The sequence below is a fragment of the Leptonychotes weddellii genome, chromosome 7 (assembly GCF_054177405.1).
Source record: "Leptonychotes weddellii isolate Sample4059 chromosome 7, ASM5417740v2, whole genome shotgun sequence".
Lineage (NCBI taxonomy): Eukaryota > Metazoa > Chordata > Mammalia > Carnivora > Phocidae > Leptonychotes > Leptonychotes weddellii.
In genome coordinates, this window is record NC_138375.1 from 114,650,891 (window position 1) to 114,666,289 (window position 15,399).

The window sequence follows — 15,399 nt, forward strand, 5'->3', positions numbered from 1 at the left end:
TTCCACACGCCACAGGTGTGGTTGCACGCACACACCCACCCACCCCGCGCTTAGCATTACGTTCCAGGTGAATATTGTGTGATTTTCCCTGATTAGAGCGTACGTATTCATTCTTAACATTTTTGAAGTTCAGAAAAGTGTGAGGACCGAAGTCAAGACCACTGAACCACCATTGACGATATCTTCCCAGACATCCCTCCGCCTGCATACATGTGCATTTACACATACACTGTATGTGTACACATGCTATTACAGAAAGGATATCCTGCCACATGTTGCTCGAGAAGCCACTTTTTTCACTCAGGATAGTATCAAGAATATCTATGCTTATCCAAAAATCACCTTTTTTAAGGGCCACATGTATAGATTCATAATCATTTAACCAGCATCCTCACCAGTGGGCCTTGGGGTAACGCCCTGTTTTCTTTTGTTGTGTTTCTCTTATAGCAGGCCACTGCAAACATCCTTATCCATGCTCTCTGTGCACTGGTCATTTGGGACATCAGGGTAACTGCAAGAACAGATCTGGCGAGCCCCAGGAACGCACACATAAAATCCCATCCATGCTGTCACGGAGACCACAGAGAAGGCCACGCCTATGGGTGCTGCCAGACATGGACAAGGGGGCCCATTCTTCATACACTGGCCGTACTAGCTTTTGTCTATCATCTTTGCCACCTGGAAGAGAACAGATATCTTATGGCCACTTTGTATATGTGGTTTTATTTATTTCTCTTCCAAAAAAAAAAAAAATATATAGAGGGCGTCATGTACGTACAGTTCTACCACTGGCTTTTCCCATCTGCCAATTTCCACTCCTTTTCTGCATGCTCATTCCAGGGTCAGGGGAAAAGCCAGCTACTCAAGCCAAGAGACTCACAAAGTGCCCCCTTTGGGTGCCCACAGCTTCTACCCTTGCTGATGAGTTACCTATGGGTGCAGAGGCAGGCAGAGAGCCAGAAAGGACCGACCTCAAGGTCACCACCTGAGAGACCAACTTTCTGGGTATGGGCACAGCACTGACAAGGCTGGCTTATCCTGCCTGCCGAGCTCACACCTGCCCAGCACATCCCTTCTGCCAGCCAAGCCTCCATGCGGGCTGGCTTCACTGAAACCCACGGAAGGGTGACTTCTAAGCCAAACCCTCTGCTGCCCAGGCTGTAATTTCCCGATTAGGCGCTGTAGTCACAACCCATCCGTGTGCACCGATTGCTTCTTGCTGTGCTCTCCATCTCTGAGGCTCCCAGAGCCAAGCCAGTGGCCACTGGGTCAGCAGACTTCAGACTCGGGGCCTGCTCGGAAGGCATTCAGGGCTTGAGCTCTAACGTTCAAAAAATAGCTCTGAAAAGAAAGACCAAGGTCACTGGGAGGCTGTAGAGCAGTGGGTACATGTGTGGCCTGCATTCAAATCCTGACTCGGCCCTTTAATGACGATCCTGGCCAAGTGATGGTCCCTGTGGGTGCCTGCTTACCCACCTGTAAAATGGAGCTAACGATTCCTTACAAGATCGGTGCACAGCTTTGTGGGAGAGCAAAAGCCACACTGCATGGCTGCGAATCCTGGCTCTTCCTCCTTAGTTGTACAGACCTGGGGGCTCCATCACCTTTCCAAACCTCAGTTTTACCGCCTGTTTAATGGGAATCATGAAAAATACCTAAGTGTCATGACATGATTCAGATCATGTATATGAAGTATCTCACAGGCAGAAATGCCGACAAAACAGAAGGTGGTGTTTCCACTGTCAACAACGAGAACGGGCTGTACCTTCGGAGCCTGGGCCTGAACTCTGCTCGGACACATCCTCCCCTGGTCCAGTGGCAAGTTGTGAAGAGGTCTTCTCATCTCAGACTACCATTCTAGGTGTCAAGGCACCGCCGGGAAAGGAGGGAGTCCAGGGCCACGTGTGCTGAACTGTGGGGCAGGGGGGCGCCCCGCTGTGAGAACATCATTGTCCCATCACCAGTGTACAGAGCATGGGGTCAGTCCCCAGTGTCCCAAGAGTTCTAGGACAGACTCTTCATCCCCCTTCGGCTTCTTCTGCACTTTCTTTTGAGACTTTGGTTTCATTTTGCAAAAGGCCAGCCACACGTTGTGCCACCACCCCCAGGGGTGCTTCACCTACAGGCCTCTGAGCCCATTTGGGGGTTCAGGTGGTCGTTTGTAAAGCCCTCTTAACATTTCCCAATTTTAGCCTGAGAGGTCTCTATTATACAGGGTGATCCTTAGGCCACCTGAATATAATCCAGATTCCACGTGGTCAAATCCATTCAGGGGGTTCCATTTTTTTTAAAAGGCACAGTCAGCAACCAAAAATCATCTTTAAATGATTCCAACCATGACTTGCCTCTCTCAAAGAACATCAGTGAGGACCCGGTTCTCACCCCCCAAGGACACCTGTCATCCCCATTTCTCCCCTTTGCAAGCCTCACACTCCATCTGGGTCAGAACCTCTGTCTAAAAGTCTCTGACTCTTGGCCCTCGGCTTTTACTTCCTTCTTCCCTCCCTGTCCCAGCTCCTGATTATGTAGACCCATCAAAACTGACTGGTCTCCTCATTTGCTCTCTGTTTTGCCCATTACCCTGACTCTCCAACACGGAGGAGATCAAGAGAGCACGAATGCTCCTCTTTCCGCTCTCTCCTGTCCCATCCTGGCTCTCCCCCACTCCCCCAGCACTGTGTCACCCAGAGTCTAGAGTAAAATCAAAGAGAGAACTCGGGGATGGTGAGGCGTGGGGCTGACCAGCACAGACAGAGCTCTGGGGGTGGGGGGGTGCGGAATGTGGGGAGGAGCGGGGCACTCACACGGTAGTAAATCTGTCTCCATCACATTTAGCCCCCATCTCGTCATTTCCCAAGCCCTGGGACTCGTATTGGCAGCCATCACCTCTCCCTTCTGGGCAGCCTACTTAAGAATTCAGAGCTGTCCTCTCTCTTGAGAGCCTGTGAACCAAGAGAGCAGGCCCAGGCAAGCTGGGGCCAGGGACAGAGACCAAAACAGGGAGAGAGACCACTGACAGCGAAGTCTGACTGAGTAAAGGGCCCTTTGAATTAGGAGGTGTTCTGTCTCACCCACATTTGACGAAAACACAAGGTGTGCAGTTCTCAGCATCTCTGTGTAGGATTTCTAGGGGCTGTTGGAATAAATAGAGTTTATATTCTCCTTCACTGCCTGGATCGCCATAATAGAGGGACTGCTTCCTGCTGGTGGAATCAACAAGCAGTTTAAAAGAAAAAAATCCGGCCACCTTCCAAACACCTCCAGCCTTGGATTCCAGATCCTTCCCACAGGAGCTAGGGGAGGGCCTGAGTGTGACCAAAAGACTCAAGCCCAGGTCCCCTGCAACCCACCAAACCACCAGGCTGACAGGATGGAGAGGAAAGAGCCATCTGGGGACAGCTCTGCTGGACCCAAGGGCTGGGGGCTGGTGAGAAGGGTCCTGCTTTCCTCAGCCAGGCCTGGGCAGGCAGAGCACTTCTGCCCCAAGCAAATCAATTGAAAGTCGTGGCCAAGCCTGTTTGAGTTGGTGAGAGCCCAAGTGGGAATTCCAATCTGCCAATGTTTGCTCTGCAGACGAATAGAGCCAAACAGAAATGCTGCTCTGGGACTTTGCGCCAAATACCCGCTGGCTTGTTCTGCCCCCAGCGCTGGGCCAGCCCTCTGCACATCACCCTCTCCCAGCTCCCTGCTCAGTGACAGCCTACTGCTTGTGCCCTTAAAGGCAGCTGGCCCTCCCCACCGTGGCCCAGAGCCCCGTGCTCGGGGCTTCCCTGTGGGAACCCAGGCGTTCCAGGTCGTTCCGTGCCAGCTCCCCATGGAGACCCCTTCACCGCCCACCCCCAACACCGGTTCCTGACCTCTGCTTCCCGCTCTCGATGCCATACTGTCCTCCCTGCCGCCCTGAGGCTGGCCCAGGCCTTCTCGGCCCCTGACCAGCATGGCCCGCCGTGGCTGGTCGCCCAGCAGAGGCAGAGCCGACGGCAAGGAAGCTCCGGCCACCGCTGCCTCCAGCTTTCTTCACGCTCTCACATGTATTTCGTTCGGTCCTCAGAGTGGGTCAGTTTTATCAGCGCATTTCTCAGAGGAAATAGCTGTGTTTTCAGAAGATGTGGCACCTTGTCCAAGGTCACCCAGTTACGGAATCCAGACCTCCCCACTCCAAAACCGTGGCACTTTCCAACTTACCTCTCTGAGTCCAAGTTTTTTTTTTTTTTAATCTTTTGTTCACTTCCAGGGGCCTAAGGCAATTCTTGGGATTCCTGGTGAGAGCGGGGGAATGTGTTTTCATATCCTCCCGAGCAACGTAGGCACACAGCAATGCCAACAGCGTCCACAGCCGTGCGAGCAGCCGGCCGTGTTTGCTTTGCCCCACGCCCGGACCAGAGCCCTGGCCCGAGGCCTGTCCTACAGAGGGGGCTCCACCCTCAGAGCGGCCATGGAAGCCCCCAGCCTTCCCGGCCAGGCACCACAGGCATAAAGCCCTGGGCCTCTCCCCGCTCTGCGAAGGGCACCGACGACCTGCATACTTCAGCACCACCCCCGCCCCCCCCCCGCAAGGGCACTGGCATGAAGTTTTCTGCGCCTCGGGAAACGAGGCTATCGCCCCTGCCCTCGGAGGGCTCCCCGATAACATGGTGGCGGGTCTCACTCTCCAGAGCAAGCCTTCTCCGCGTTTTTACATGATGTGAGTGTGAACATTTGCAAATGGCAGTGATTTGAGTCTCTTAGAAGACACGTGCTCTCTGCGTGCAAACAACTGTCACTTCCTCAGGGAAATTTCTCTCATCCAGTCTGGCTGGATTACTGGTTCCTCTACATAACCGAGCGCCCCAAGAGGACCAGAACTGGACTGTGGGTTTTCATGACAGCACCCCCAGCACCCAGCCCAGCTCAGTAAATAGTAGTTGGATGTATGAACAAAACCACGAGGAAAGGTTTCCAAGTGCCCTTGTCCCATGGCCTTGGAAGAGTTGTCACCTGTGCCCGGAGACCGTGGGTCCACACAGGGGACCCTTTGTCCAACCACTCTCAATTTTACCCCCCATGTTTTCTGCTGACCCGACTCCCCATTGTGGGTCTGGGGCTTTTTTTCCCTCAACTGTAGGTGCTGGTGTCCCCCGCCGCCCAAGCTCTGCCCAGAACTCCGTCCTCCTTCTGTCAGATGGGGCCCTGCTAAAGGAATGGGCCTCGAGAACAGCCCCCAGCAGTGGGAGCAGAGGGGCACCGCAGGGCCTCTGGCCTGGCCAGTCAGGGACAAAGGGGTGTCAGCCAATCCTGCCCGCCCCGCCCCGTGTCTTCAGAAGATGCCATCATGGCTGGATCAAGGGAGTGTCGCAACTCTGCTAGCCATGTGGCCAGGAATGACACCGAAAATGCCACCTTTCAAGTGAAAAGTCCTAACTAACCAACAGCCCAAAGTGCCCAATACTGCTGCTCCTTTGACCCCTCTAGGAGGTGCCCCCTGCACCCTTTGGGGCATCACGACCACTGTGAGCCTAGAGAAAAGCAGTCAGCTTCCAAAGACGGGTCCCCACGGGAGGAGGTGCATAGAGAGAAATGTTGCTCTGCCTGGGGTGGGGCACCCACAAAGAGGAGCCCAGCTTTAAGAGGTTCCAAGATCAGTGAGGCTACCCCAGCTCAAAGGAGCCATATACGCTTATGGGGCTGCTGGAGGCCCTTCTTGGTCTGGGGTCCTCAGGTGGCTTTCCCAGGAGCCCAGGGAGTCCTCGCTGCTGGGGTCAAGGGAGGAGAGAGCCAGTGTGGCCCCTGGACATGGCGTCTGGCCAAGGGCAAGTCTTGAGCATCCCTCCCCCTACTCCCCAGGCCTGGCTGTATCATGTTGAGGGGGGGGCAGTCAATCGGACTTCATGGGCTCTTCCCAGGCCCAACCCCCCATGGCTGGGAAATACCACAAGCTTAAGCAACTGCAGAGAGGGCAATTCAGAAAGCCTGTGTTGAACGAGGGCCTGTCACGGCTTGCGAGGCACCTCGGTGCCTGGGTGCCCACGCCCCCCCCTACTTCTCATCAGCCTTTTCAGAGGACTGGGACTGTTTCTTCTGCGGCAAGTCTTCGAGCATCAGGCTCAACACGTGCGCGATCTCGTAGTACAGCTCCTGAAGCCTGGAAGTGGAACCAGGGGGAGGGGGCCTGGGCTCAACGTGGGCTCCACGCCACCTGAGCCCTGCCCATTGCATGTCCGCACCTTGGATTCCCCATGCCTGGTAGGTGTGGGTGCAGGGAAGAGCAAGGACTGTAGAGCCAGATCGGGTCAGCTGGAATCCGGGGCCGCTGCTCTACCCGTCTTCCCCGGAGTAAGGTATTTCAACACATGTGTCAGGTTGGAGACACCAAATCCTGGGCTGTAAATGAGGTGACTATGTGGAGGTGACCAGACACTACCTGGCCCACTCTTCGGCGAAATGTGGAGGTTCCCTGACCCCCTCCTTTGAGTTCCTCCAGTCTGTGAAGCCCTCCAGCAGGTTTCGGTCATGAAGCCAGCCTCCTGGTGTCCCTCCTCACTCAAGAGCTCCCTGTGACTCCTTAGTGCCCATGCCCCTCCCCTTCCTGCTCAGTAATGGTCAGGTATAACTCCAGCTAAAGCACACGGAGCACAGCCCTGGGCCGGGCCAACTCAAAGCCCCACACACTGCTTTTGGAGCATCAGCCCTCAGGTGACAGGTGGAAAAGGGGCAGGGACCTCCCCAGAGTCACAAAGGAAGGTCGTAGCAGAACGAGGCCAGGAGCCTCAGCTCCTGCCTTGCCAATCAGTGCTCTTTCGTCTGACTTCTGAAAAGTGAGTAGTGAGGAGGGGCCTGAAGAGTCCAACCCAGCACTTCAAGGCCAGTGAGAGCAGGCCAGGGAGGGCCAGGGGAGCAGAGGTCCCTGAGCAACAGGCCTGTCCACACGGCAATGCAGCCCCCGTGCACACATGGAGTCCTGCACGCCCAGGAGGGGCCTCACTTCAGCCACTTGCAGACAGGCCACCGTCCCCCTGCTTTCCCATGGCACCTGCCATGGCCCCACCCTGAAGGAAGCCTAGGGACCAGGAAAGGCCTGGTCTCCAGGGCCAGGGGCAGCGGGGTGGGTACTGACTTGTAGATCGTAGTGTCCTGGTTGTCCAGAGTGGACAAATAGACATCGATGAAGGGCAGGCTGGTGCCAAAATCATCCAGGACCATGGGGTCAGTGTGCCGCAGGGTCTTCTTGAAGTTCTCTACCAGCTCACTGAAACTTCTGTAGTCAGCATTTTTCTAGAGAGGGAAGCATAAAGAGGGCAGTGAAGAGGAAGGCACAGGAACCCCTCACGAGAGGCCCAGGCAAAGGCCTGACCCCAGCCCCAGGGTAAGTCCTGCACCGAATCACAGGTTCACCCAACTCCCTCCAAGCCTTGGCCCCCCTGACCACAGCAGCCTTGTGAGCCACCATCACTGACATGAGGACAGGTGACCCAGAAAGGAACCAGTGAGAGCCTGAGTGTGTGTGGCTCGGCGTGGTCTCACCCTGCCCTGCACAAACTCGGGCACAGCCAAGACAGGTAGATGACTCCAGCTCAGAGAAGGGGCTCAGGAGGGATGCACTGGCTGCAGAGGGGAGGAGGGGCAGGGGTTCAGGACCCAGCAGAGCACCCAGCACCCAGCCTGAGGAGCTCGGAGAGCTTAGGCTGAAAAAAGAAGGCTCACCCCCAGGCTTTCACAGGTGTATCATGCTTGACAGAAGATCTCCAGCCTGCTATGCTCATCCTCGTTCCACTTTAGAAAAACCGGAGTTGAGTAGCACCTGTCAGGACCTCCATGGCCTCACCCCACACACTGGACAGGGCCTATGGCTGCCTGGCGACCAGGGAGCATGAGTAACAAGAGCATTCCAGGCAGAAGGCCTGGCAGTGGAGTTGTGCCCCGGAAGAAGGGAGAAACTATAACTACAGTACTCAACTCTCTCAGAGGTCCAGACATATACAAAAATGTAGAGAATAAAGCCCAACTGTGGAAAACCCAGGGCATCAGAACCTGCCTTACCTAAGACCAGAGATGGCTGACACCACCTACCGTCCACACTGGCCCCAAGGCCCTCTTTGTCCATGGGCCTGTTTCCCCACCTGCCGGGAGATGGCCCACCTGCATCTGCATCAGCTTGCTGACCTCTTCCTGCTGCCGCTTTAGAATCACCTGCTTCTCCTCCATAAGCGTCATGTGCCGCTCCGCCAACAGCTCCCGCTCAAACTTTTTAATGGAGTCCTAGAGAGGGGGAAGATGGAGGTAAGCTGCAGGCTCTCACGGCATACCGCCACCCCCATCTGCCTTCTTCCCTAGCCTTGCATTGCTCCTCAGCAGGAGGAGCCCCCTCCATACAGGGCCAGCCCCCAACTCAAGCTGCCCTCTGCAGCTGCAGGGACTCCTCAAGCCCCCCTTCTTGCTGACCGCCATCACGAGGCAGGGAAATGCCCTGGCCCAGGGAGAAGAGCGGGGCTGGGCAAGGGAGGGCCCACGGAGCCACCTCCTCGCCTCCCTGGAGACTGGGCCTACGGATCCGCCTGCCACATCTAAGCCGACCCCCCCATCCTTACAAGTGCAGCCTCACCTCGGTGTGAATGATCATCACACCCACGAACATACTGAGGAAGACGAAGGAGGCAAGCAAGATGAAGATGATGGTGAACGTCCGGCTGAGAGCCAAGTTGCGACTGTCCAGCTGCTGTTGCAGGTCTGTCCAGCCATCGACCTGCATGGGCACGGCAGGGTGTGCCGGGTGCCAAGGCCCCGCGGGGCAGCCCCAGCCCCCCTGAGGACGCAGCTGGCTCTGCCTTCACAGCAGCCCCTCACCACCGCCCCCTTCCAATGACTCCAGTCCATGCAGGGGGCTGGGGACGCAAGGCTCCATGGGGTACAGATACTACTGGCCAAGGTGCCCTGGGGGCTCTTCTCCAAAAGCCCACCCTCCCATCCTTCCTCTGCAAGACTCTCCTTTAGAAAGACCCCAGAGTCTCTCTTTCTGGACTTGGGCTTTGCAGGCAACTTCAGCCTAGTCCGAGAAAGCCTATGTGACATGGGTTTCATTTCTAAAGTAAACTTGATCCAAATGAGTTATCTTTTGAGAACTCTTTGAAAGTTTTACAACCCTGTGGGACAAATGGGAATGCTCTAAGGAGTCACAAGATCAGAGAGAGGAATGGAACCCTGGCCAGGGCCCTGGCTTAGTCCTGGGAGGCCAGCCTTTAGCATCCCCAGCCCAGCTAAGTACCTGAACATGAGGAGGACCCCATGTAAGGCCCAGCCTGTCCACACAACCACACCAACTGGCACTCCCTTCTTCTTCTTTTTTTTAAAGATTTTGTTTATTTATTTGACAGAGAGAGAGAGCACAAGCAGGGGGAGCAGCAGAGGGAGAGGGAGAAGCAGGCTTCCCACGGAGCAGAGAGCCTGACATGGGGCCGAATCCCGGGACCCTGGGATCATGACCTGAGCCGAAGGCAGTCAACCTAACCAATTGAGCCCCCCAGGCACCCCTAGCATTCCCTTCTTAAGGCCCCTGCCCCCACCCTTGTTCCCAAACACAGTACCGTGGCCAAGCTGAAGAGGGTGAAGAAGGCCACAGCCAGGTTCCCCCAGTTATTCTGATCACCCCTGTCTGGAAGTCCAAACAGGCAGAAGCCCAAGATAGCGAAGATGAACATGAGGACGAAGAGCAGGAAGAGCACGGAGGCCACGATGTAGGCTGTCTGCCCCACGGCAGTGATGAGTGTCTACAAGGCAGAAGCACTGGGGCTAGGCCAGGCTGCCAGGCTGAGTGGGGCTCAGCGGACAGGTCCAGTCTGCCCACACCCCAGCTGGCCCCAGCATCCAGTGCCAGGCCCCATAAAGGGTTGGATGGATGGATGGATGGATGGGAACTATGCCCAGACTGAGGGCTGGACCAACGCAATAGTGGTTGAGCAGTGCCTGGCCCCACCATCAGTCAGCCATGGGCAGATGGTCCTCAGGCCTGGGTGTCTCCCCAGCAGCACCACTAGCCACTCCACTTGAGCCCGGGCCTGCCTCTGGGTCATCCCAAGGTGTCTGCTCTTACCTCTCAGCTGAGGGCCAGCTCTGCAGGCTCTGCCAAGCCCAGGAGGAGTAGCAGAGCTACCCCAGGTATGGGAATGATGAAAGCTGAGGGGAACGTGGCTTCCCATTCTTTCTGGGTCCTGTTCCACAGGTAGGTCTCCATCCCATGACCTCAGTCATCCCCTAGGAAGTGGGCATCTGTCTGGCCTCCCACTATGTTGACCACTCCTGGGGAGCACAGCGTATGGCTCCTCATTGTTCATTCTCCACACCCCAGAGTCTTGCATGCACTTGGTGCTCAAGACACGGTCACCTACCTAGATGCTGCCACGGATATCATTTTAAAGCAGGTGGGCATTATCATCTGTCACGTTTCAAGATGAGGAAGCAGAGGCTCAGAAAAGCAAGAAGTCTTGGCCAATAGAGCGGCAGAGCTAGGACCAACTCCTGAGCCCTTTGCCTTGTGCCACCAACTTCACCCACTAGGGCCCCCTTCTCCAGGTCAAGAAACTGTTTATTGGCTTCACACTAGAACAGAAATACTGGAGAGAGCTGAGCCCTGGGACAGTGAAGCGCTGACAGTATGGGATGACTTGGGAAGCGGAAAGACCAGCAGAGAGCCCTGGTGCTGGACGTGGACGGGCTGGACAGCTCCTGGCAGAGGGGAATGCGTCCCTCTCCTTGGGGGAAGAGAATCAGGGTTTGGGGATTCATTCCAGAAGAGGTGAAATGTACAAAACCGCCTCCCTCCCTGCAAGACAGACAGAACTTCTTTCCCAAGACGACTGAGAGGGAAGAGGCAAGCACTCGTGAGAAACACTACCCTGGGACGCAGTCCGCAGAAGAGGCCTGCCCAGGCGGGCAGGAAAGGGGCAGCCCCGAGCGGGAGAACCTGGAGCATCGGAGAATGGGGGAGGACATGCTCAAGCTGGGGGTCCCACTTCTAGGCCAGCCCGAGGCCCAGTGCGACCTGAGGCCAAAGCCAAGCAGCCTGGAGAGCAGCGGAGGAGAAGTCCTGCTCTCCAGAAGCCCTGACACGTGGGACTCCTGACGGCTGGCCTTGACAATGTTCTTGGAGCATAGTCCAGGTGGGCCCCGTTAGTCTGCAGTCCAGAGGTATGGAAATCCAATCCCAGCAGATGGTTGCCCCAAACCCCACAGGCTGGTAGCTCCTTCCCGAGGAAATCCGGGGCTTTCAAAGCCACAACCTGGCCCCCAGAGGTGCCTGATTTTGAATTCCCAGACTCTTTCTTTGGGGAAGCAATTCATCGCCCCTAGTTCAGCTCTCCCAGGCTCTGGGTCAAGCTGGAGCTGTCCTCCTGGCCCCGGGGCACTCAGGCTATGGGGAAGAGGTAGAGGCAGGGCAGGGAAGGTGATGAGCTCCAAGGGGCAGGAGTCCCGCACCGGAAGGTTGTTCTTTGGGCTGAAATGCAGAGGAACAGGGGCAGTGTGGCCCTCGGCTGCCCAGCCCACAGACCCTGTCTGTGTGCAAAACAACACGGAACTATTCCCTCACCGTACAGGTTTATTGCCCTGAGTGGGGGCAGAGAGTGTCATTTTAATTCATCAGGGGACAGGAGCCAGGAATGTGCCAGAGTGCCAGCTCTGTGGGCTCTGAGGCTATGATTTCAGTGAATATAAATTAGCAGAGGTACGGGTCCCACCTCTGGCACCTCCAGCCCCACCTGGCCAATGTGCAGAGGCTGTGTAATCTACAGTCACTTCTCTGCCCCTAGGGATCTGGGGTCCTATGATATCCCGAAGGCCATAGGTGAGCCACAGCCAAGTTGCCTGGTCGTCCCCAGGGAACGACTTTGGGATGCAAGGCTCTGCTGAATGACAGAAACCCCTGAGGTCAAACATGGGCCGTGGATGTCTGTGTGAATATTCTGTCTGCATGTCCATGGGTCTCTGTTCATGTCTACAAGAACCAAAGGCTGAACAAAGGTCTGCAGTCACCAAGCAAGCCAGGCTGAGCCCTGGGACAGACCTTGGCCAGCAGGGAGGGCTGTCTTCTCATCACTAGATCGCTGCCCTGGAAAGATGGGGTGTCCCTGCCAGGCCCTAAACCTCAGGCTCTTTCAGACCAGGCTGCCACGACAGAGCCAAGACGATGTACTCGGCAGACAGCTCGTGCCCTCAGCTTGACAAGGTGCCAGGCTCAGTCACTGGCCCTCCCCCAGACCCCAGTCCCATATGGCTCCCTCCTCCCCATGAAGCCCTGGGCTTCCTTTCCCTCAGCCCACAGCCATCATCCTCCTTCCTCACATGCCTCCTGGAGGTCTCTGCCACCTTCGTTCCATGGTGACCTCTTTCCTGGCCTCACCTGAAAACCCGCTCCTCGGCAGGACATCACTCCTCAGTAGCCAGCTCAAGGGAGGCTGCCTAGTCCCCACTGGCCTGATTCAGGAGGCCACCCCTGCCTCACCCTCAGAAACGCTACCTCCATGGACAAAGCCCCTCCTTCCAGAAAGAGCCAGCCTTCTAGCTAACCACACCCCCTCGTGTCTTGGGATCTCTGCCTCCAGGCTCCATGCCATGCTGCTATCGTCCTCGGGGCCTTCAGCACCCCTATGGAATATCAACCATCCCCCAGGCCTCTTTGTCCCTTGACTCCCTCATCCCCAGTGACCCTTGCACTGCTTTCAGCTCCTGCTCCTTTGGTGCCCAACACCTGCAAAAAGCAGCCTATACTTCCAACTGTCTGTTGTCTCAGTCTGAGGTCCTCATCACCCAGCATCCACTTCCCAAGGACCTTCAGTCCTCTTTCCTGTCCACCCGCCTTACCACCATCCCTACCTGCCATGGACTCCAATGTCTGGCACCTCTGACACTCCCTTCCCCCGCTTCTAGAACACATTATAGGGTCTATCTCTAGCCACAAACAAGGGGAGCCACTCTCAGGTTTAAAAGGAAGGCTGCCACGAGTTGATGTACCCCTTTAAAGATTCTCCCCAGCTGCAGGGGCATTCCTGCCCCAGGGCCCTCTCAGGAGTGTGGGAAGCCAGTGCGGGAATCCTGATGAAGGTGAGTGCTGATGGAGAAAAGATGAGGATGGGTCACTAACTACATAGGAGGCCACACACCAGGACTTTAAGACAGAGGCGTCAATGCTGACGCTCAAATTTATGACCTGGCTGTTGAATGGGGGTGGGGTGCAGCCTTCACAAAAAGACACAATACAGGAGGAGGGGCCGGGGTCTGGGAGGCGAGGGTGGGGGAGAGTGATGACTTCCAGCTCAGACGGGATGGGTTTGAGGAGCACATGAGACGTCCAGGAGGCCGTGCGTCTGGAGTCAGAGAGAAGCGTGGGCAAGGTGAAGACCCCTGAAATGTGGAAAAGATCACCCAAAGAGGATCTGCAGGGTGGGGCGGGTGAAGAGAACTTGGGGTATAGTCTTGAGAAAACAGCACGCACCCAAGACATCGAGCTCAAAAGGCTGGAGGAACCCTAAGAGAAGGCAGTGACGGGGTGCCAATGGAATTGGCCGATGGACTTGGTGACAAGGAGGTTGTTGACTACCTCAGAGAGGCTAGTTCCTTTGGAGGGAAGAAGCCAGGGCACAAATGACAAGTAAGGAAGTGGGGAGTAGGAGTTATGGCCACCTCTTTCCAGGAGCCGCACCACTAAAGGAAGGACAGGAGGCCTGGCCTCCGCTGTCTGGGAGGGGACCCACAGGCATGAGAGCATGCAATGAATGAACAGGGGTCTGTGGCATGGGGAGCTCTTCAACATTGTCCTCATCTTGTCCCCCAGGCCTGGGGCTGCTAAGTGTAGGGCCGAGGTCCCAGACAGACGTCCAGGCTGGGCTAGGGGCAATCTCTCAGCAAAACAGGCTGACACACACCTGAGCTGGTCAAATGGGTCCAAGGCAGCCCCTTCCTGGAGAAGCGTGGACATGGGGCACAGAGCCAGAGCAAACATACTGTGCCCACGACGGATGCTTCAGGGCAGGTTGGGTCTGCTATGAGGAGTTTTCTGAAACTCCTGAGCCAAAGAAAGACCGGTCACCCCATGAATTCTCAGCAAGAGCACCATTCCTAGAGCTGCCTGAACAAAGTAACGAGACCAGTCCCATCAAGAGAAGCAGCAGATTTTTAGCTGTACGGGGAAAGCATATAATTGAAATTGAGAGGCCAGCACCACCAAGGAGCTAGAGACTCCTGGGACTGTAGTACCATAAGAAAGTCAGTCCCTTTGGTAGTATGGGAGAGAGGAAACGTTTGCATGGCCCCTGGAGTCAGCCACACCTTTCAGATCTCAGGGTGGCATCTAACTGCTGAGTGACCATGGGTCTCAGTTTCTTCATCTGTAAAATAGAGCCAATGATACCCTTCCTCAATTGTTTTAAGATGAAATGAGGTAACATTGGTAAAGATCAACCTGCCATACAGTAGGATTCAATAACTGGATGGTGGTGGTAGAATGATGATTTCCTCAGGGGCTGGTGGGCACACAGGCCCCTGCACTCCCAGAGCACGGCACCCCCAGGCCACTCACCCGGATGCCACGGCTATAGGTGATAAGCTTGAGGATACGCAGGGACTGCATGCCATCAGCAATGTTGAGGTAGGGGTAGTGCTTGCCCTTGAATCTGCGGAGACTGTAGGGGATGAAGATAGTGATGATAATGATTATATCCAGCAGGTTGTAGCCATCCTTCCAATAGTTGATGGGGTCCACGTAGAGCTTCATGCAGAACTCGGAGCTATAGATGGACACAAAGACCAGCTCAGAGACCTGCGGGGGATCCAAGGGTCAGAGGGTCAGGCCAAGCTGCAGAACCCCATCATTCTGCCCTCTCCCTGCCTGAGGCGCCAGATCGGCTGTGTGCATCTCAGGGGGAGGGCACTCCCCAGTCACCCACGTGAGAGAGAAACCCGGGCAGGGTCACAGGCACCCAGCGGACACACAGTGTGTCTGATTCTCTTCCCCTTCTGCATCTTCCCTCCCTGCAGCCCTAAGCCTGGGGCTAGGTCACACCCAGGGTGCTTGAGAATGACGGACTGACTGGAAGACAGAATGGCCATCTAGACCCCGGTCTAAGTCAACTGAACACCTCAGGTAACCTAAAAGTAATCTTTCCCCAAGAGAAGATCCCAGGAGTTTTCTGGCCAACCTGAATATCCAAACTTTTTGGAGCAGAGATGAAATACTGAAATATCTACTAATATTCATCCATTCATCACACACACTGAAAATCAGTTAACTGTTTCTGAGGAACAGTCTGCTTTTTTCCTACTTCTATACTTTATGAAATAATCTTACTCAAATTCTTCTCATGCATCTACAACTCCAGTGGCTTTGATTTTACCAAAAGGTACTTCTTTTTTTTTTTCACATGATCATCAGATTTT

The 15,399-nt window shown here is 55.5% G+C and overlaps 1 protein-coding gene across 1 annotated transcript in view; it reads right to left on the reverse strand.

The window, feature by feature from the left end:
- Positions 1-704: 704 nt before the first annotated feature.
- CATSPER3 (cation channel sperm associated 3) overlaps positions 705-15,399 on the reverse strand; it is a 42,134-nt gene continuing 27,439 nt past the window's right edge. The window contains exons 3-8 of the mRNA XM_006731010.3: positions 14,543-14,782; positions 9,558-9,740; positions 8,579-8,719; positions 8,116-8,235; positions 7,094-7,251; positions 705-6,121 (exon numbers count right to left, since the gene is read on the reverse strand). Coding sequence (XP_006731073.2) covers positions 6,016-6,121; positions 7,094-7,251; positions 8,116-8,235; positions 8,579-8,719; positions 9,558-9,740; positions 14,543-14,782 — 948 coding nt within the window. The 3' untranslated portion in view covers positions 705-6,015. The remainder of the gene's footprint in view (positions 6,122-7,093; positions 7,252-8,115; positions 8,236-8,578; positions 8,720-9,557; positions 9,741-14,542; positions 14,783-15,399) is intronic.